Source organism: Physcomitrium patens, chromosome 18 (genome assembly GCF_059467195.1).
Source record: "Physcomitrium patens ecotype Gransden chromosome 18, ASM5946719v1, whole genome shotgun sequence".
In the NCBI taxonomy this organism is placed as follows: domain Eukaryota; kingdom Viridiplantae; phylum Streptophyta; class Bryopsida; order Funariales; family Funariaceae; genus Physcomitrium; species Physcomitrium patens.
Genome location: NC_143427.1, coordinates 13,244,778 through 13,265,866, shown reverse-complemented (window position 1 = coordinate 13,265,866; position 21,089 = coordinate 13,244,778). Strand labels below are relative to the sequence as shown.

Sequence of the window (21,089 nt, the reverse complement as noted above, 5' to 3'; positions counted from 1 at the left end):
TATTTCTTGAGTTACTCTCATTATCTTTAAATTTTGAGACATGTAAGTTCTTTTGGACCACTCTCATCATGTTAACAAATCAAGCAAGGATTTTGAAAAATAATTAACCCAAATATCCCAAACATGGATGAGTATTGATTTTAGATATTAATCCATAATATGCACAATGTGTGGGTTGATTCTTTGACTTCAGATATTCATCCATGATGAACTGAGGAGATTAATTCTTTGTGGTCGTCCAATTGAGTAAGACTGCTCCAAAGATGTGCAGATTTGTGGGTTTTAACTTTCATATTGTCATGGTAGAGCACAAATAACCTGTTACGTATTGTACGAACTGTTGTTTAGTGAAAAATAGCAGCAAATTATTTGTTAAGTCCACATTACAAATAATGGTCAACCGAACCTGTAAGATCCAGCTTGTTTTGTAGCACTGAGAAAATATGGGGATGATTGGGCAGCATGTGAACTATGCGGCAGAAGAAATCATAAAACTAATGGCCATGCTGCAAATTTAGTTCCAGAACATGCAAACTTCCTATACAAATACTTCTGTCGAACCCATCGTTGTGCTGTATATTAAAATCAGTCCACAAAAATTGTAAAAGAAGTCAGTACACGAAAATTTTGTCAACGGATAAATAGGTCACAGGATCGCCGATTAAATTAAATTGCAAAATGCAAACAAGAAAAGTTTACTCCATGGTTAAGTAAACTCCCCAACCACTGCAACACTGCCTTCACATATAGGATTCATGTCAGCATACAGCTTGATCTGGAAATGTATTTCGTTCCCTCAACGATTCCAAAACGGAAAAGTCGGATTAAAAGAATGCTTGCAAGGAACAAGCTCAAAATAGAGTGACCTGTATTTACAACCTCCTAGTTTCAGTTAAAATCCTTTTTTTTTCTTACAGAAGAAGCTCAAATCGACCCTCAGAACTAGCAGTACAATGTCCAATCAGAACAATTTCTAGTTAAATCTCCCCATTTGGAATGTGATTCTGAGCAGAATGTGTACCTTTGTAGTCCACATCATTATGGAGCATTCCTTCAAGCGCTCACCCTTTCGATGGGAAAATTTTAGAAAAACTTTTCTGGTTTGGTTTCTCAGACAAGCCCGCAATGCCACCTGAGTTTTCATCTTTCAATTCTGTCAGTTCTTAGTCTGCACTTTGGGTATATGATGCAATAGAACACGCACGAGGTAAAATTAATCAACTATTCAGATCTTGGAACCACTCTCCCGAAGGAATGTCGCCAGGAGAACATGTCTCAGAACATCCTGATTCATTAAGTTTCAGGACCTCAAACTTGAATTTGTGCTCTTCCGAAATCTTGTGTTTATCACCAAGATCCCAGTAGCTGCAGCTCCCTAAGGAAGGATATCGACTTCATGCAAGCTGCCGAGCGAGAGACAGCAATCAACCATTCGCAGTTACTGTTTGGATGTAGACTGTTGTTACAATCTGTTAAAACTTGATGGAGCCCAGTACCTGGATTGTAATCTCCAGCTTTCGATTCTTCCTCGGCAAATATTGGTGAGTCTCAAGGACAGTAATTTTGTCCAGAAAGTGGTGATGCTGACTTCATTTTGGATGCCACGACAACTTTGGCCTAGTTCATCCGGAAGGAGATAGGTATCCTAGTCCCGGGGGAGGTTTGATGTATCTTCCCAGAGATTTTTGCCTGTACGTCTTATTCCTCATCCGAGCCAACTTTTCCTTGAGTTTTTTCTTTTTTTCCAGCTTTAATCTCAATCGCTCTTCTTTTTCACGCTCAAAAATTCCTTGCCAGAATACTTCACCAGTTTGTGGCCACAACCACCGTGCCCTGGGATGGTCACCATCATCAGCTGCCTCTGCAAGGTCCTCGTCCATGGTCTTGAGGGTACTCAAGCTGAAAAATTTGACCCACATATTGCCAAGACGTGATTCTAGCGCATGCTGCTCTTCCATCTCCCCTGTTTTGGGGTTCACATAAATCATACTCCTGGCACTGTGATATGCCCATACGTTGACCAGTCCTTCCAGTAGCCGGCAGTAGCAATGCTGACCCTGCAAGGAAATAGAAAATGTCATGTCCCATGGTCAAGACCAATGCTCTGATGTGATCTATTTAGAGTCCCTGAAAATATGTGGAAAGTATCTGAAAATGCCCTCAAATTTTGCATCCTTGTAGTGGAGAAAAAATTGGTGCAGCATTCGATTAAAAAACAGGGGAAAGAATTACCTCACGCTGGAAACTAGCAAAGCGACACTTTCCAAGATAGTGATGTTCTTCGTAATACTGAGCATCCAGTGCATCCACAAATATCCTGTCATGAATAACCGTTTGACTCATCAGTCATTATATGCACAAAAAATGGTGGCACAAGTATCTGACATGCACAACTCGCCAAGGAATTCTGTTCAGTAAATAATGATGGAATTACTACCTCAATAACCAAGCACCGGCTCCAAGGAAGAGATGCGACATTGTCATCTCGAAACATTGGCAAACAGTGAACTTGGGACTGAGGACTGCGCCATGAGAAGAAATTACCTCGAAAACAGGATGAACTCCACAAAAGATGATGTCGGCATTGCCCAGGAATGCAAGGCAGACCAGGTGCCACCATCATCTGGCATCGGCGGCAAAGATGTCCAATTATCAGGCAGGCCATACATGCGCCTCATCGACATAGTAAAAGCCTCTCTGCAAGATTAAAACTGCTTAAGGTCTAATCATTTCATATTCCTATCCTGTTTGAGCACTTCGTGGACCAGGAAAACGACATGCAAATGACAAGCGCTACTAATAATATTGTCTTTCATTAGCAGACGGTCATACCGTCAAATTTCGGCTCTGAGGTCCATTAGAAGGGCTCAACTGTACTTAGTATTTTCAGTATGGTGTTCATGATCCAGGTCTATGATTTGATGTCATTAGTTAGTTTGTTATAAGCTTCGAATAACTTCCACTTCTATTCATTTTTTTCGCATGAGAGCATTTCCTTGGAGAGCAATGAAAAGAGCCATACCTGCATTGCCCAGAATTGACAGAGTCACAATAAGTCCAGAAATTAACTGCTGGCTCTACAAAAGAACCCTCCCCTGATGTACCAGCATTGCCATCAGTTCGAGCCCAGAAGTAGACGGCATCACCATCTCTCCCGGTGCTCACTGCTTCAATCAGAGCAGCTTCAGCCGCGGCTGTCAATGCAACCTGAATTCAATGTATCCTTGTTAGTACAATGTGCCTACCATTTTATAACAAATGCATGAAATAACAAAAGCGTTCAAGTTACAGAACGGGTGTCGATCTAGCTTACAAGTTTCAACAAGAGATTTACATACATTTCTGCTTGATGCCCGCCACGGCTGAAAGCCAATCCACGGATTTTTGTGGACAACGTCAATGCGGTTGGCGATCGCAAAAAATGTTCCAAATTCGCACAAAACATTGCGATAATATGAGTCGTTCAAGAGTCCAGGCAACCGTTCCTGGGCATCAACATCATCATCTGTCGGACGCCTTGCATGTGTGGACTGCAAAAAGAAGGGAAATTCAAATAAAAAAAACATGAAGTAATCTGCAACAGCCAGTTGTAACGTTACAACTTAAAGCCATAATAATATCAACTTACAGGTACGAGGATAGAAGAAAGTATACACTAGAGACTTAATATTCCTCAGTGTCCAATGGCGCATCAACCTGTCACTGCCAGGACATGAGCATGACATAATACAAAGAACTGAAGCACGCAAAACCTACAGAAAGAATTGAAGCTCTTGCGTTGTTCTTACAATGACGCAGTGGTTTCATTCCAAGATCGAACAATCATATATGACTTAAACGATGAATTCAGTCAAATTATCCTTTTTTAGGTGAAATACATGATCTGGATATAATCTACATAGATCAGCAGACCTAAATAACAGCATACACTCATGAGAATGGCAAGAGCTGGCTAAGTAGCTTACAAGACTTATGGCTCGATAAAGAGTGTTCTCGTCGTGAAGGAACGGCCATGCACCTGTACCATGATATGGCTCATATATACATAAAGGTTGTCCAGAGCGCTGGATTTCTGCATCGGATCTTTCTTTCAAATCATCCTTGTGAACCTCAGTTTTTTTCACCATTTTGCTGATATCCTCCCAAGTAGATTGCAATAGAATCTTCCTTTCAAGCAACTGCGAAAAAAAAAGATGAAGACAGAAGTCAGAGTTATGGGGGAGGGGGGGAACGCACATGCGTCTTTGACACTTGCCATTCAATCATGTCAAACCCGCTAAATGTTCAGAAGTCCGAAAAGGGTTATCAAACTTAAATACTATCTCATTGGATTCTGTAAATTCTGAGGAACCCAAGGAAGGGTCAGTAACTTCACAGAATACTGTTCATGGTTAAATCACAGGTACCAAGGGCACACCTCTTCTCGTTCAATTCGTTCTGCTTCAAGCTCATTTTCTATTGCCTTGGCTTCGTGTAGATCAAAATCAGTGACAAAGTCGTTGGCAATATTGTTATCCTCGGTCAAACTATCAAATCCCATGCTGTCGCTAAAATTCTGAACTACACCACTATGTACATTCCACTGCTCCTCCAAAACCTCGATGATACTACCACCAATATCGTCATTTGCAACCATTGGTCCCTGCATCCGGGACTGGAAGTACTCCCAGAGAGGAGCATTAGCTGGGAAGAATAAGTCCCAACGCCATCCTTCTTTTAAACTCTTCTCAGATTCATCCAGTCGACGCGGTAGCTCTGCCTCGACAGGAAACTCCAAAACGCTCTCCAGAAGCTCCCCGTAACTCAGACTCACATTTAAAGCACACATGTTTTGAGCCTTCATTTGCCCACTCAATGCCAATGCACCTGCTTCTGCTTTGTTTCTTAATACACGTACCATAGCTTCACTCAGTTTCACGTCATCCCCCACAGGAAACAAGATGCCATTTTCTCCATCCACAATCTGTGTCATAATTTCAAATCCAATCAGTTACAGAACCACACATGTACCCAAACCAACGTCCAAACCACTGAACCTCCAGAAACTGTGCACAGAAAAATTCTAATTATCAAATCTCACTCCATGCTACACCAATTCCAAGTTTCTAGTTAACATCTGTCAACCAGATCTCCGACTAACGTTGTGACCCAATTCACACGAATAATTGAAAAGCTTGTTTCCGCCACCCCCATCGCCAAATTCAATCTTACTTGCTCTCGAAATACTCTTCGGTTGGGTATGATCACCGGCCGCTGAAGGCTCATGGCCAGACTCAATATCGATGGAAACGACTGTTCATTACGGAATGATCCATACACAACGGCATCCGACATCCACACCACGCCCGTTACATCCTCACCAGCACCTACATAACGTACTGTGCCATTCTTCAACCCAAGATGCTCTGCCATAATCTGTGGCCACCATTAAAAAAAACCATGTGATTGCTATAATACACGCATTTCACCCTCTTGGGACCGCACATATCGATCCTAACAAAACTATCGTTAGTTCATTCTACCTGCCAAAATCAAAATGTCTCACTCATTACAAATCAACCTATCAACAAAAATGTGACATAAGAAACTTCATTGTAGACCGCGTAATGTGTCTACTTCAGCTACTCTTACTTCAAGGCAAACTTCACGAGCACAATATGTCGCTAAAAAGATTTCAAAACAGCACACTTCACCTGCAAGGAAGCACCATAGCTGCTTGATTGGTTGCCATGGCCAATGATAAATAGCTGGATAAGCCTATCACCTTTTGTAGATGCGTCACCGAATGTTGACACAGATCTTGCTAACGAACGCATGACTAGAGCATGTTCTCTCCACAATCCATGGTAAAGGAAAGGGCTCCCCACAACAGTTATTACGGAGCTATCATGATGCACCCCATACTGTGCACGTAGGCTGTCTCGAGAATGTGTGATTTTGTAGTTCTCAGCAGTCCACACTTCTAGAGGTGATCCTGGAATGACGAAGAAATTTCCAGTGTCCAGCATGGTGTAAACCATCTGAAGGCACGAATACGGATGGTCAGTACAAATTCAAGTAGTCCTTCTTGACCAAATTCATCTTTTTAAAGTTGCTACTTAGAATACAATAACCCGATTGCATTGAACTTTCTCAACAGTTCAAGAAACCTTTTCTGAAGCGGAAATCATAGTCAACAGCGGTTTCAGAAAGTAACGATAACCGAAATTTTGTACATGGCACGGACTGGTGGTCACACATATAAAGTAATCCAGGTAAGATAGCTCCAGTGAAGCATACCGTTAGTGCATAGTCTTGAAAAACCACTACATCTGCTCTTTTAAAACTATGTCTCCAGTCGGAGATGAGTCCCTCTGCAGCCGCGGAACCGTAATCCTCGAGCCGTCGGCCTAGGGAATCCTCGTTTATTACCCATACAACTGGGATATTTCTGAAGGGCTCCTGCGCAAGACTGGCTCAAAAACAGCACACTATTAGTGCTAGATTCTGTCACAGCCAAAATCACCATTTGATGCGCACCAGTGAGAAGCAGAAAATGATGGAAGGAATAAAGAATAAGACCCATGCGGTTCGTTTACATGGGCAGCCTTGGGATAGAAAAATTTCATACACATACCTATTTATGACAGCTTTCGTGTTGACAGAAAAAGAAATAACACCTTCATAGCTGCACAACATTGGAATAAACCATTCACAAGAATCAGGATTTCATGGATGTTTAACCGCCCAAAGATTTCATTCGACATATCACATCCTCGTCACGTACAATACATGGTTATTGCAGATCTATTAAACGCAAGCTCTTGGCTATAGGTAACAATCTTCTGTGATAGAATAGACTTCCGCATAATACTTCTGATATAAAGAAAAAGATAGTTGTAAGACACTTCAATGATTGGCTGGACAGAACACAGTACTTACTTCAGCCAGTCAACACTAGTTACGTTCTGAACGTTAATTCTCAGTTGCCTGACTGGCACACCCAAGGCCTCCCAAGCTGGGCGGAGCTCTCCATCTCTCAGAGTGTGCACCTGCATCATGTATCAACAAGACGTCCTCACTATCCATGACGAGAAAAAATAAAATAAAATCACCTAGAATTCCAAAATATCATCTAATGAAAGTCAAATTGTCACCTCGGTTTCAAGATGTTAATCCATCATAGAAAACCTAACGTTAGGTAGAAACTGAGATAACTAATTTTCAGCAAAGCGGGGGGGAGTAACAAAAAGAAACTAAATAACAAAAAGGAATTATACTTGAAGGGTCTGTGTAGTGGGAAAGGTTGTGCACATATTTGAAAGTCGTCAAAGAAATCACGTTTACCTCTAAGTCGTAGCCCAGTTCTTGCAATCCTGTTGCAAGAGTAAGGACATACAAAGAGAGCGGATTCCGGACAAGGTTGGGACAAACCTGCAGAGACGCAAAGGAAACTGTTACAAATCTGAGATTGCATGAAATCCAGGATCAGTGCAGTCAGCGTGTCGAAACCAACCTGGTTATCTTCTGTGCTGCTGCTAAAAATAAAAGAAAAAGAGCTTGATATTGCCAAACATTCATTAAAAACATTCCCTAGCGGTTCCCCATACAAAGTCAGTTAGCACAAGAAGCTTTGATTGGGCCTTGTGAAAGGAATTCTCTTCTAATTGTCTAACTACTGTCTCAAAGATTCATGTTTACTCACACTACATCTCTATTCGACGATCAACACTGACTTGCCCAATCGTTACGCTAATCCGATAAGGATTGGAATTGATTCGTCTGCAATGGACCTCGAAAACTCTTTTTGAACAATACTAATCCTGTACGGCATTGATGCAATCCGTCGATTCTGCGACCCTTTACTGATTCGTAAGCCCACTTCTAGAACGCTATTACGATTCAATTGTGGGGATTAGTGGCACAACAAGATGAAAGGATAAGCGAGGGTGAATGCCGTCGTTCCAACGGGCCCTACGAAAGGTTCGCGGCTTTGACTTGTAAACGATGACGATTACCTGTAGTGAAGTTTTAAGCATTTCATCGGAAACGTCCTCACTGCCAATGACGTAGAACACACTTACACTATGCCTCGTGATGAACGACAAGCACGTGCGATCAAGAAAAATTGTCGATGCGTACCAAGGCAAGCCGCGGAGGTCGCACAGGAAATCTTTTTTCTTTCCTCAAATCAGCGACGGTGACTTTTCCTTTTGATAACAACAATCTCTCCACTATGTTGCGCGGCACAAATTTCACGTCGTCGTTCGGTGTTTCCTGTTCCGATGCAAAAACCGTTGGAAAAATCTTCGGGGAATCCACTTGCAAGTCGGTATAGCCAAACAGAAGGAAGACGAATCCATGAGTGACAGTGCCAATCAGGAATAAAACCACCAGAACAGCAATAAGTATCCGGTAAGCGCTGGGCCACTTCCCACTCTTCCCCGCCGACGCTGTACTCGTTCTCTCCAAATTACTCGTCCTGCCATTGAACATACTTCTGGATTTGAAGCTACTAACGTAATGCACACACCCGTTACCAATACCGTTATTGTGGTCACGGCATTGATTCAACACCGGCGCTTCCCAGTACAATCCATTCTCGATCGTCCCTAGAAAGTCCTCTCTATGCCTGCCCATCTGTGGAGATGGCTCACGCAAAAAAATTGTAAGAGCGCCTCTCAGGTGAAGATTCGTTCAAGTTCCACAACGCCTGCTCGTCCACAGCGTCAGGCTCACCAATGCCGCACTCTCTCGCTCTCTCTATCTCTATCTCTCTCCCTATCCCTCGTTCTACCGAACACTACCAACATGCAGTCTCTTTACCACGGCAAACGACATCGCATGTCCAAAACAAAAAAAAACAAAAAAAACGCTCCGCCTATGAGACTACGCAAGGGTCCACGAAAATGGCCGAGTAATGGCTTTAAAACGAGGCACGGTGCGTTAAAGTGGCGAACGAAGGAGAGATTGAAGGGAACCATGGGAGTGGGGGGGACGCAGGAATCCGTTAGAGAGGCGGGGTTGAGGAGGGAATTGCGAGCGCGCTCAAGGCCCGTCGAAAAACATACAGAAGACTCCAGAGAGACAAAGCAGCCGAACACGATGCAGTCGGAGTCGACCTCTAGGGCCATACCATCCCATCCCCCATGGTCATGCATGCACCCCCCCCCCATCGACTCCATGCCTGAAAAAGCTAAAGTCCCGAATCCGTATCTCCTGTATATATGGAGAATATATACGTACACAAGCCATACATGCATATATTCCTATTCCCAACTCCTCGTTGGCCCTAGTTTCAAATTTGGTTCAAGTCATGCGTTCCTCTCGGAGCAATCCGTTCCATGTTTACGACTTGAATGCCACGTCAATCTATACGTGTACTGCAGGTTAAATAGCACGTTTTTCAGCTTGAGTCAATGAGATTTAAACTGCCATTTCACAGCCTCCACAGCGTCTACACAATTATGTTATCAATTAGATATTGACTTTACTTTTTTATGCGCGTTAACGATAAGCTAACGTAGTGATTGTAGTTGTTTTCTGTTAATTTTTATTTTATTTTGATACTATTTGGTGATGAGGGTTTGAATCAAGGTCTCATAGAAGCGAAATACCATAAAACATGAAGGTTCTTGTAGTTCGGTATCTCTGTTATGACCTTCCCCAGATAATAAGCGCAGCTTGTTCCTCGTACGGCTTCCGAAGGCTATGACTGCCAGCCGAGAAAGGACAAAATTAACCACCTCGAGTTACTGATACCTTCTCTCTGTAAGGAGCTGCTTTACCAGAGGATAAAACACTAGTACCGACGCCGAGGGCTGGGGCGACACAGGCGACGGCGAAACATCCTCCAGAACGAGACCATGGTAAGTACTCTTGTTCATCCATGAATAGATTCCGGGCCATCTCAACAATATTATTTTTATGTCCGGTCGTGCCCTCACCTGAGGCATCCTCCGCAAATCGGAACCCAGGGCCGAGGAGCAGATGCTTACGGAGGTCTAGGGCGAAGCGATTTGGCATTTAAAAGAAGGGCTAAAACAGAGATTTCTGTAGAAGGTCTTCGGCGCTGCCGCATGGTATCGAATCCTGAACCATCCCAACACAATTAGAATCCACTGCCACTCGCCCCAGCCTTCCCAGCTGCTGACTTCTCACGTTACTTATATTAATTTGGGACACTTCTTTCGCGTAAATCTGTTTTGGCCCGCGGAGGCAGCGGGGGGGAAGCGGGAGGGCAGAACCCAGACTGCCGCCGATGGATGAAATCCTCCGGTAAAATTTCCAAAGAAACTCTAGGGCAGAAAACGGGAATAAATCAAGGGTGGCGCACATGTGGTAGCGGAGGGGGCAAACTGAGGCTGCCATGGAATGAAAATAATAAAAAATAATCCCACCATGCATATCCTTGTCCCCCATGCGTTTTTCTATCTTTGTGCTTTGGCAAGAGAACATGGCCAAAGCACGCCTTTAAGGGCCGGGCAGCTTCCTGGGAAAATTCTCTGCGCCCCTTCAGACTTTCGGCTCCCTTTCAAGTTTTAGAAACTGCACTAGTGATGAATGCTGAAGTAAAGGAGATAATTCGCACCATATTTATTACCGACTTGTTTTCCCTGCGCGATCCCTTCTCCCCCCCACTTAGTGGAACAGTGGCAAAAGCAAGTGATGAGTCAGCAATAAGTGGAATTTGTGGGAACTTGGATGAATAATAACTTGGATGATAATTTAGATGATGGTTTGGATGATAATGAGAAAGGAATGATGTTATTCATTCTCACATTCAATTCTATCTCACAGTTTTTTTTTTTTTTTTTTTTAATCAATTTTTAAATTTTGTACATGAAAGAGGTGTTGCACTTTCCGTGTTCTGTGCTTTTTTTCATTTCCTCCTTTAAATTTAAGTTTATATATTATAATGGTTGGATCCTGAATAATTTTAACTTTTGATTTGGTTTAAGAAGGGAATTATTTATAACTAATACAAGATCATGCATGCAGGACAAAGGGACATCTACCAACAACTGTAAAACAAGCATCTGCAATCCAATCATAACGGTGAAAGTAATGAAATTGATGTGTGCTGTAGTGTGAAAGAGTATGAAAAGACAGTAATAAATGAACAAATAGTTTAAGGCCTTTAATAGGATTGCTATTGAAATGTTGAGGGAGAAAAATAACATTCCATATGTATATAGAAACTATGCTCAATATGGTTAAGAGGATAAATTCAACATAACCAAACAGAGTTTTTACAGTTCCAACCATGAGTATATTGTCATGACTTTCACCATAAAAAACACTTTAATATTTGACAAGTCTTCAATTGCATATATGTATATGCTAATAAACATAGATGATTTTTTAACACTATTAGGTACATTCAAATCATAGAAACTAACCAAGATCATTGGAAATCGAAGATAGCATGCAATTGCTATGAATGCAGACATGCTTTGTCACTAATGTTTACCAATATGAGAGTGGTGGTTCATTAATATAACTAACTACACAAAGCAATAAAAACAAAATCAACAACAAGAAATTCTCCGAAATCATTGGGAGAGAGAAAAAAAAAGTGAACTAAAAGTAAAAGTAAGACAATTGAGGATGTTTTTATAATAATGGAATATGTGCTTCAGTAAGACTATATCAAGTAAAAAATTATTTAGAAATAAATATCAATGTTGGATAATTAATTTAATTAGAATGTGATCATTTGTGAACAGAACCCATGTGGAGAATTTGCAGAATATGTCCATGAATTACATTTTTATTTTACAATTATTATAACACATTTTATTTTTTGTATAAATTCCTCAAATTACTTGATTATGTTTGTCTAAACAACTACATATTTATATCACAAAAACATAAAACCTTTGAAATTTCTCACTCCTGTAGTTGATTTAGAGCAGAAGTACCTAAAACTAGACAATTCACACATGTTCAGTAAACTGAGTTTAAACTAAAGAGTATGTCAATACATGTATGACTGTATGAGGGAGTGCGTACGTGTATTCAAATATGAAAATACATATATAGAATATACATATACATACATACATATATTCATACATACATATAATGAAAAAGTAGAGAAAAAAAAGAGAGATAGTCAAAGACTTATTTTGGTATAAAAACAGAGATTGGTTAGCTTGGTCAAGGTCAGCCTTTCCAAAGCTCAAAGGATTTCATCACCACTGCCAAAGGTGCTGACCATGCTTTTGGGAACACAAACCCTTCTTATTTTGTTGGGGGACAGGTTAACATAATTAATAACTTCTTTTGTGTCAAAAAAAAGAAAATAGAAGATTGACTACACAAGTATAGCTTTCTTGTGAGAAGGGACGATTAATTAAACATTCCCAGACTGGCAGACTCTTGACTGATGTAAATAGATATACGCCAATGATGATCACAAATCAAAGTCTACCTTTCTTCTGAGTCAGCCATAGCAAGATAAATGTTCTCAACTTTTACCATAGTAATCAAATTGGTTAGAAATATACATTTGAGATTTGATATTATATCTATACAATGCTATAATATAAACTAACTAGTGGAAACTCGTGTCACTGGTCCCAAAAAATATTTATTGAAAATTTCAATGAGGAGCTTCTAAGCTTCACGCTTAGTGGTCTAGCAATGTTACTTTCTCCACAATTTACAGCAACAACATGCAAATTTAGATCTCTGATTGATTAAAAGTTGAGTAATTGCTTCATTTTTGCCTCATTTTTTATAAAAACAATGAGATATGCATCCAATGAGAGATGGTTTTTGTCTTGTTTGGTTTCCCTAGTGAATTGTTTTTGTAAGAGATGACAAGTGCTAAAAATAAGTTTTGTCTTGATCCTTTTTTAACAAATGTGAGAGGTTCCATACCCCAAACATGTAATGACTTGACTTCTAGTAACACAACCAATTGACTTCCACATAATGCAATGACTCGAAGTCAAAAGACACATGTGTAGTTTTGATTGGACTTATTTATTTACAGTTCAAAAAACTGATGAATGCTTCTCAACTTTCTGACTATCATTTCTTCCATTATACTTCAATTTTTAACTATAGAAGTCAAACTGGAAAAAAAAATTCACTCATGTTATTTACTGAAGTGCTAGCTTTTTCTTTTAGTGCACAGGGGAGTGTGTTATAGAGAAAAGGCTGGGAAGTGGGTTAAGGCGGGCCAGGCTTGCAATTAGGGTTGGCAAAAAGCTCCTTTATAGACCCACTTGAGAATCGGAGGCTGCTTTGGCAGTGTGAATGGGGTCCACAGACTCACAGAATTTCCGCGCTCCTTCTCCCATTGGCAGTAATTGTCTCATTATCAACCTACCTACCGACTTTAGGGGGCCCTACCTACCCCGGCAATAGATAAGCCACGGCGAAGGGGCCTCACAAGGACCATTGAAGGATTGGGAGATTTAGGGTTTAAAGGATCTAGTCTCATAATTGTATGTTAGTTAATGCGCTTGAGGAAAAAGGCATGGGATTAAATTCCTATGGATTTGGATAAGCATAATTGAAGTTTCATAGAAATAAAGTTGTGGTTTGATAGAGGATGGATTTGATTAGTTTTATGATTGTATCATTGGATTGAAACGTTAAGGTAATTTTAATTTATAAACAGGAACAAGAAATTGGATGTGTGTGTGTTTTAATTTTTTAATTTTTTAATTTTTTAACTTAATGACGGGGTAATTTAAATACAAGTTAATATATTTTATAGCACTCATTATAGAACACATCTCAATATTGATGTAGCATTAAAAAGAAAAAAACAAGAAAAAAGACTATAAAGAATTGTTTATCCCTTGTTTCAATTTTTTTCCACTTCTATAATTAATGATATTTTGATATTTAATATTACATGTATCTTAAGTGATTATAGCTAAAGAATTTAACCACAATAGTTTGTAGAATTTAAAGTTAATATTCAATGTATATCCAATTTTTTTTGTAATTGAGGCCTAATCTATATAAAGGGAATGCAATATCACAATCTAAATAAGTCATGGACAGGAATATAAAACACAGGATAGTTTATTCATATCACAAGGTTTGAAAGAAAAAATAGTATATTAAAAAAATACTAAAATTTCAAATTCAAGGTTGTTAAACATATGTCATTACAATTTTACATGTATTTGTGTGAGGCCAGTTGCAAAACATTGGAAAAAGTTCTTGTAAAATAAAATAAAATGCCTTTTTTTTATAAAAATATTATTGTTTCTATCTTAATATAGAATACTAGGTGTTATCAATGTTGTAAATTCAGAACAATATATTAGAACTTTAAGATATTCATAAAAATTTAATATTTCATTGAATATTTCGTTTGTTCATAAGTTAAATTAACAACAATAGTTACACTACACACCTTATTCTTATTATTGCAATTTTCTTAAAGTTGTTCTCACAATTGCAACATACACACCTTGTTTTTAATTATTTTAATTATTTCTAAAATTTATTTATATTTCTTGAATATAAAATATTTTTTTAACCAAACTTGTATAGAGAATTGGTTCTAAGATAATATGGGATAAGTTGTGCATTGGCACCATATTAAATTTGGAAAATATAGATTTCTGAGTTTAAAATACTATAGGCATCCAATTGTTTCAATGTTAAATTGCCAAGTAATGCTTTCTAGGTTGCTGACTCTGATTAGTCCTACATAGTAGATACTTTAATTGGCCTTGTTTGTGAAAGCATCAATTAATCAATATATTGTTGCACCATGAGTAAACAAGTAGAGACACATTTAAGATGTAGAGGTTTTATAGACTTTGTTCAATAGTGGAATGCTGTCCAATTTTTGTATTGCAAAATTAGAGGATACTAACTTTGCTTTGTTTTCCTTGAAGGCATTTGTACATTTATTGCCACTTTAATTAATCATTGTTAAATTATTCAAGTGGGTTATGTGTGGAGGTGTATTCAAATTTTAGAATGAAATAATTGTCATTTTCAAACAATTTCATTTTTTTTTTTTTTTTTTTTTTTTTTTTTAGTTGTCTAAATGAACGTACTCTTGGTAGATGTATACAAACAAAAAGACACCATTGTCTTAATATGTAAGATACATTTCATTTTTTTCTTTTTATTAAAAAAATAAAACCCTCAACATTATACTGTTTAGACAAATACCTTAGAAAATATATATTTTTTTAGTTAAATATAATCTACGTCTTTTAGTAAAGTGTACATAACTATTTTTTGATAATAAACCATACAACTTTCTACTTATTTTTGATCAAACACCAACTCTGAATTAAAAAGAAAAGAAAATAAAAGAAAAAAAGCAGGAAAAATACTAACTCACAAATATTCCTTTACATTTGAAGTCAAGTTTAAAACTAAAGTCCAATGAATTAAATCACACATGGTATGTTTTCTATTCAGGTTTCGAACATGGAAGCAATCCTCAAACAGTGTCCCAGTGTGAAAAGGAACTGGTTCACATCCAGCCCACTACATCGGCAAAGCCACTAGGCCGCACATTCGACGAGACACCAGAAATTGTCGCGGAATCCAGCGTATGACTTGTATTGAACACTCAATCTCACTATCCTGCATTCTCATCACACGCAATGCTGAACAGTCACTGGGCTGCGATAGAACTGCGCGAGGGTGTTAACAGTAAAGCCAAGCGTTTCTTGTCTACAGAATGCGTCATGATTTTGAGCTCGTAGGGTTAGTAGCGGAGCATTGATTGCTCTACGATCCCTATTTCATGCTCTGTCCTCGCTCGGTCATGTGTGTGGATGTGGATGCCACTGGGATGCCAATTTGTTGTAAGCCTTCGCTTGTCGCTGCAGTGATAAGTGTGTTTCTGAGAGCGATCCAGCTGGAGTTCTGACCGATTAGGAGAAGTGTACAAACTGCAGCATGTGCCCGCATTTCCAAATCATTATTTGTCTGAGCGGATTGACTCCGCTAGCTCATGACAAGGTCACCTTTAATCCTTCCACTCCGGTTCTGGACACGGTACCTAACAACAAGCCATTAAATTTACCCAGAGGCCTCAATGTTACCGATCTTCTTTCCTAAAGGATGGAGGACTCACCACCGTTGGGTCCGGGTCATGGAACAAGGTTGTTGAGCCCTCTTTTTGTAAGAAGGCATCCTGCTCACCACAAACTGGGGTTCGAAATGGCTTAACATGCTGTGAGTACACTTAGAAAACCACATGAGGTGTTCTTTATGCAAATCAACCCAGAGATTCTTTCTGTGCAGAATGTTCCTAAGTTCTTGATGAATCTTCCCTAGCTCTGTCAGGAGATATGAAAGCTTATTTAGTGGACGCTACTAGATGTCATGTACGCTTGAAAACCTCAAGTTGGAAGTACTGCCACGGAATATGAACCCACCAGGACACGTTGACAGGGAAATTTGCTGAGAATCGTCTTTAGCATTGACACCGTTATACATTAGAGGAATACCATCATCACAGAGTATGACGCTCTTGACCTGTGAGAAAGAGAAAACTTTAATATTATTAGTACCTGGAGATTTTGATTCGTATGTTAGCCGTTTTGCATGTGAACATTTCGGGAAATGGACTGCGTGCGTAGAGCTGGCTCCTCATTATTTCATCACCGACTTAATTCAGCATGGCACAAATAATTCGCAAAAGTGATGCAGCTTTCAGATGCATTGAATTTGTGGCACTTGAGCAGCTACAAAAGGTGAACCTTTTGCTACTATCTTGAACGCGAAAGATACCGATTTCTGATTATCAGCCGCAACAGCAGATGCTACATTGTGTAATAAACTTAATGAAGATCCATTGCCACGAGAGCTGCCTGATAGTTGACACTGACGTTCCATCTAGAATCCGGTCAAATGCTGACAAAGCTCAAGATAGACATTTCACGAAGGAGGTATTTAGATTAGGGCATTGTGCATTTCCAGAGAACCCAAGAGAATGTCACTAAGAAAACCACAAACAGTTATACACTGACTTCAACATGAACCAAGACAGCATGAGAAGCTGAATGAACTGGACGAAACAGGGATCACTTCGTCAGACTCAATCAGTTGGGTTCGTCTGGCATTTGTGTTTATATAATTCCGAATAGAATTATACGGTGTATCTGCCCTGTCGTAACAATTTGAAGTGCCGTATTATGACCATGTCGGCGGTTTCAAATTAGAGACTGCAGAGCATCGGGTATGTTCGTCCTTAGGATCTCTAGACTGGTACTCGAGACGGCATATGAGATTAACCAATGATGCAAAACAGACTCAGTTTACCTCTACAATCAACTACACGCAACTCAAACATGTCAGCTGATGTCAATTGCTAGTACCCACAATTCACCTGTCATTATCACATTGAATCCAATGTCCCGGAGCAATCAAAATGGTGCAAGGTCCAGGACTTCAAGAACAATGACTTCTGGTGGCACGAGGAGAGTAAACCGAGATCCAGCCGAAGATCTACTGTCCAAACTCTGACAAATCGTTGCGCATGTTGAAGGACAACACCAAGTGCTTAAGATACTAGAAACAGTGCAACTCCTGCTGTTCCTTCACTCGAGACTTTTCCCAAAACACTGTGCCTGGTCAACCGATATGGGACTTCAAATGAAGTGGAGTCATCTATTTCTAAGTGGGTCATTTTTTTTTAATTGTGGGTGAGTGTGCTACAGGCAGATACAACACACCTGCATGAAAAGAAATGTGTGCTTTGAGCCCCTGTATTGCTGAAGCTCTAACTCGCCGTTCAGTGCAGCAGAGTCACGCCCCGCCTTGGGATGCGTTCGGATTTCATGGCTCATTACTCTAGAAAACCTCTTCGAAGACTGAGGTTCCTGTAACAAATTCACCGAGCTCGCAAACAAGGCGATGCTAAACCTTCCGCCGCTGTCGATGCAAATTTTTCTGAGCACAAATTCTCGGAACACATTCACACCCTTGAAGGAAACATACCCTTCATCATTCTAAGATTAGTATAATTTGGATGCCATGCAGTTAGCCTTGAGTTCTCAAAATTTAATGCTTGTTTTTGTACTTTTTGACGGAGAGACATGAAAAGAAAGGACAAGAAAAATCGAACATGCTTATAGTGTTGGAAATTATATTTTGATACAAAAAAAAAAAAAAAAAAAAAAAAAAACTGCATTTTGTGTTTATTAAGAAATGAAAATTATATATACTTACAACCAATATACTTAAAAATTAAAAACCTATAAAAATAAATATATGACAATTAGCTAATCTATCTGAAAATTTCAAACAATAATATTAATTTTTTTGAAATAAAAAAAAGAAATAAAAAATTCTCTAAATTAGTAAGCTTATCTAAAATTAAAAATTACGTACACAAAATCAATATTTTAAAATTAGTAAAGTCGCAAAAATTGTAAACTTACAAAAAATAACATAATTATTTAATTATAATGTATTCAATAAGGAAATAAAAAACCATATTTTTAGAAGAATTTAATATAAATTCATTTGATATATCAAAGTATGTGAAAATAATAAAACTAAATAATTAAAATTATCTAAAATAAATATACTATTTTAAAATAATAAATATTAATATTTATTAATTTACAAATTTACGTCTAATTGTCAAGTTTATATTAAAAAAAATAGTAAAGTGTTTAGTGTTGCTTTTAGAATTTTGTTTAAAATAATTAAAGTTTGATTGTTGTTTTATTGTAAAGATGTACATTTGAAAGCTTTAGACATTACTTAGTAGTATCTTGTATTAATTTGACTTTCACTTGCATATATAGATAGATCTATATATATATATATATATATATATATGTATTAATTATCTAAATCCAAGCTGTTGTCACGGAAAATATTATTACAAAAACCTACCAATGCAGTTGTCTACGTCATCAAATTAACACATGTTGAGACATTCATTGACATCATATAAACTCTAATATAAAGTTGTATCCAGCCATCCCCTCAACTCATGCACTCACTCCTTCACCTCTTTCAACTATCACTTGTACATTCTTCAAATATAATCCATGCAAAAAAATTCGAATTGCCATTTCAGAAGAAAAGAAAAGAAAAGAAAAAATAGAAAAAGAAACCAGACTTCACCACCACTTCAAATGATAAAACAATACCTTCTTCTTTTTCTTATGCTTCTTTTCTATGTCACCATCGTTGTTGTTGTTCAATGCCATGATTGTGTAACGTATTTGTTTTAGATTTAGAAATACTAAGCATAGAAAGTACCGATATTCATTATAATCATCAAATTGCTGACGTAGAGTCTCTTATTGTCCTCGCAATAATAATACTGTCAATAATAACACTGATTGACTACGTGGTGGTAACAATGGATTGGACAACAGAGCAAGTGAAATCCTAAATTACCTCTTAGTTAGTAACTTTGAAGATAATTTTTAGGAATACTATATTATAGAACCAAAAAAATAAAAAATAAAAAATAGAAACAAAAAACAAATAAGACGAAGAAATATATATATATATATATATATATATGTATACATACATATATCCATTGGATTCTTAAATTGTATGCATATATCAGCTACAAACAAAATAGATATTTTTTTCCAGCATTAACTTAAGACATTATTCAAATCCACATTCTTAATAAAAATCAAACATATGGATATCAATGTAATCTAGCTATACAAAATGTGCACATATTTCCACACATGATTTAATCCAAAAGTACAATGTTGAATGGAAAAATATTGAAATGTAGAGATATCACCACATAGAATTTGAAATCATAGTTAAAGCATCTAGAAGACATCTAGTGGCTACAAGGAATTTGAAAGGCACTACTTATCATTCTCTTTGTCTATAATATGCTCTATGTCTATATTGATATTGCAGTGTTTCTGATATTTCTTAAGTTTAGCTCTTAAGTCGACATAAAATATTACCAACCAGTCCACTAGTCTGCAAAACAACTATGGATTTATGATGAATATTTTGCCAATCCATAAGTACATGCTATGCAAGATTATGCTTTGAGATTGCATTGTTTACAATATCATGCACTTTGATATGATCAACATTAATCTGGTTCTGTTAAGGCCATGTAAACTCAACTTTTAATGAAAACAATAATGCATGTGGCCTATTAGAGAAGGTTTTTGTCTCCTCTTATTTATCTAGTGTATTTGTCTCTTTTCCATCCCTAAGCTATTTTACATAAGAAATATTGAAGCTAATATTAAGATCAATTTAACAACACATTTAAAAAAAAACTTTAGTTTTCTTAGTAAATTTTTATTTAATCAAATTTAAATCCTAAATTATATAAAAATTAAAATTCTAAATCTTCTTAATTTATAAATTTTATTTTCTAAAGATCCTAAAAAATATTAAAATATTTTTAGAAAATCCTATAACAATTTAAAATTATAAATAATAAATCTAAAAATATATAAATTTATAATTAGTTTTTTGGACTAACTTCGAATTTTGAATAATCATATTTTTTAAAAATTTTAAATAAAAATATAATACTATAAATTGATAGTAGTTACAAAAAATATATTGATAATACTTGTCTTTTTATTCTAAATTTATTAAAGACTTCTAATTATTAATTTTATATCTCAACAATTAACATCTATTTAAATTTAATATAATTCTTGTATAAATAAAGATTATTACATAAAATATATTTAGTGCCATAAATCAATTATAAAGCATTTAATTTAAACCAAATATAAATGCACAATTAACACACTCTTAAAAAAAGATGATAAATCTACAAACAAATATGTCAAGCTATCTCACACAATACAATGTCAAGGACATGAATCTTGAAGAAGGGAAATCTCAATATATTTTTATATTACTCAAAAAGATTAGAAAATCATTCAAAGATGATAATATATTAAACTAGAATGGATATTGCCAAAGATAAGAAGATTAAATAGTCTTAAAATAAGACTAAAGACTAGAAAGGCATTAATAAGAGTGAAGAAGGCTTCACTCTTACCTCTATATATACTATTCAACTAGAAGCTATGTAGTGATGTTCTATAGGACTTCTAATACGTATCTAATTTGCAAGATACATGTCTTAATTTATAAGGCAAGTTTTTTATATGTATGCCATATTGTAGCTTGTA

At 37.3% G+C, this 21,089-nt stretch overlaps 1 protein-coding gene across 5 annotated transcripts; it reads right to left on the bottom strand.

Annotated features, from left to right (window-relative positions):
* Window positions 1-203: 203 nt before the first annotated feature.
* On the bottom strand, window positions 204-9,035 carry LOC112294964 (uncharacterized). Of its 5 annotated transcripts, none has more exons than XR_016498280.1 (16): window positions 8,122-8,764; window positions 7,327-7,413; window positions 6,922-7,031; window positions 6,617-6,667; window positions 6,280-6,451; window positions 5,694-6,020; window positions 5,212-5,415; window positions 4,418-4,963; window positions 3,966-4,178; window positions 3,339-3,530; window positions 3,023-3,207; window positions 2,545-2,697; window positions 2,233-2,317; window positions 1,497-2,057; window positions 1,022-1,132; window positions 204-318 (listed from the first exon to the last, which is right to left on the bottom strand). XR_016498280.1 is itself a non-coding variant. In XM_090244323.1 (14 exons), the coding sequence occupies exons 1-14, from the start codon at window positions 8,617-8,619 to the stop codon at window positions 1,623-1,625; spliced, it is 3,258 nt and encodes a 1,085-aa protein (XP_090100449.1). In that variant the 5' UTR covers window positions 8,620-9,035; the 3' UTR covers window positions 753-1,622. The 5 variants fall into 5 exon arrangements, 1 of the variants encoding a protein (XP_090100449.1); XR_016498279.1 differs by lacking the exon at window positions 204-318 and adding an exon at window positions 753-866; XR_016498278.1 differs by lacking the exon at window positions 204-318 and adding an exon at window positions 753-866 and having other exon boundaries at window positions 1,022-2,057.
* Window positions 9,036-21,089: the final 12,054 nt, after the last annotated feature.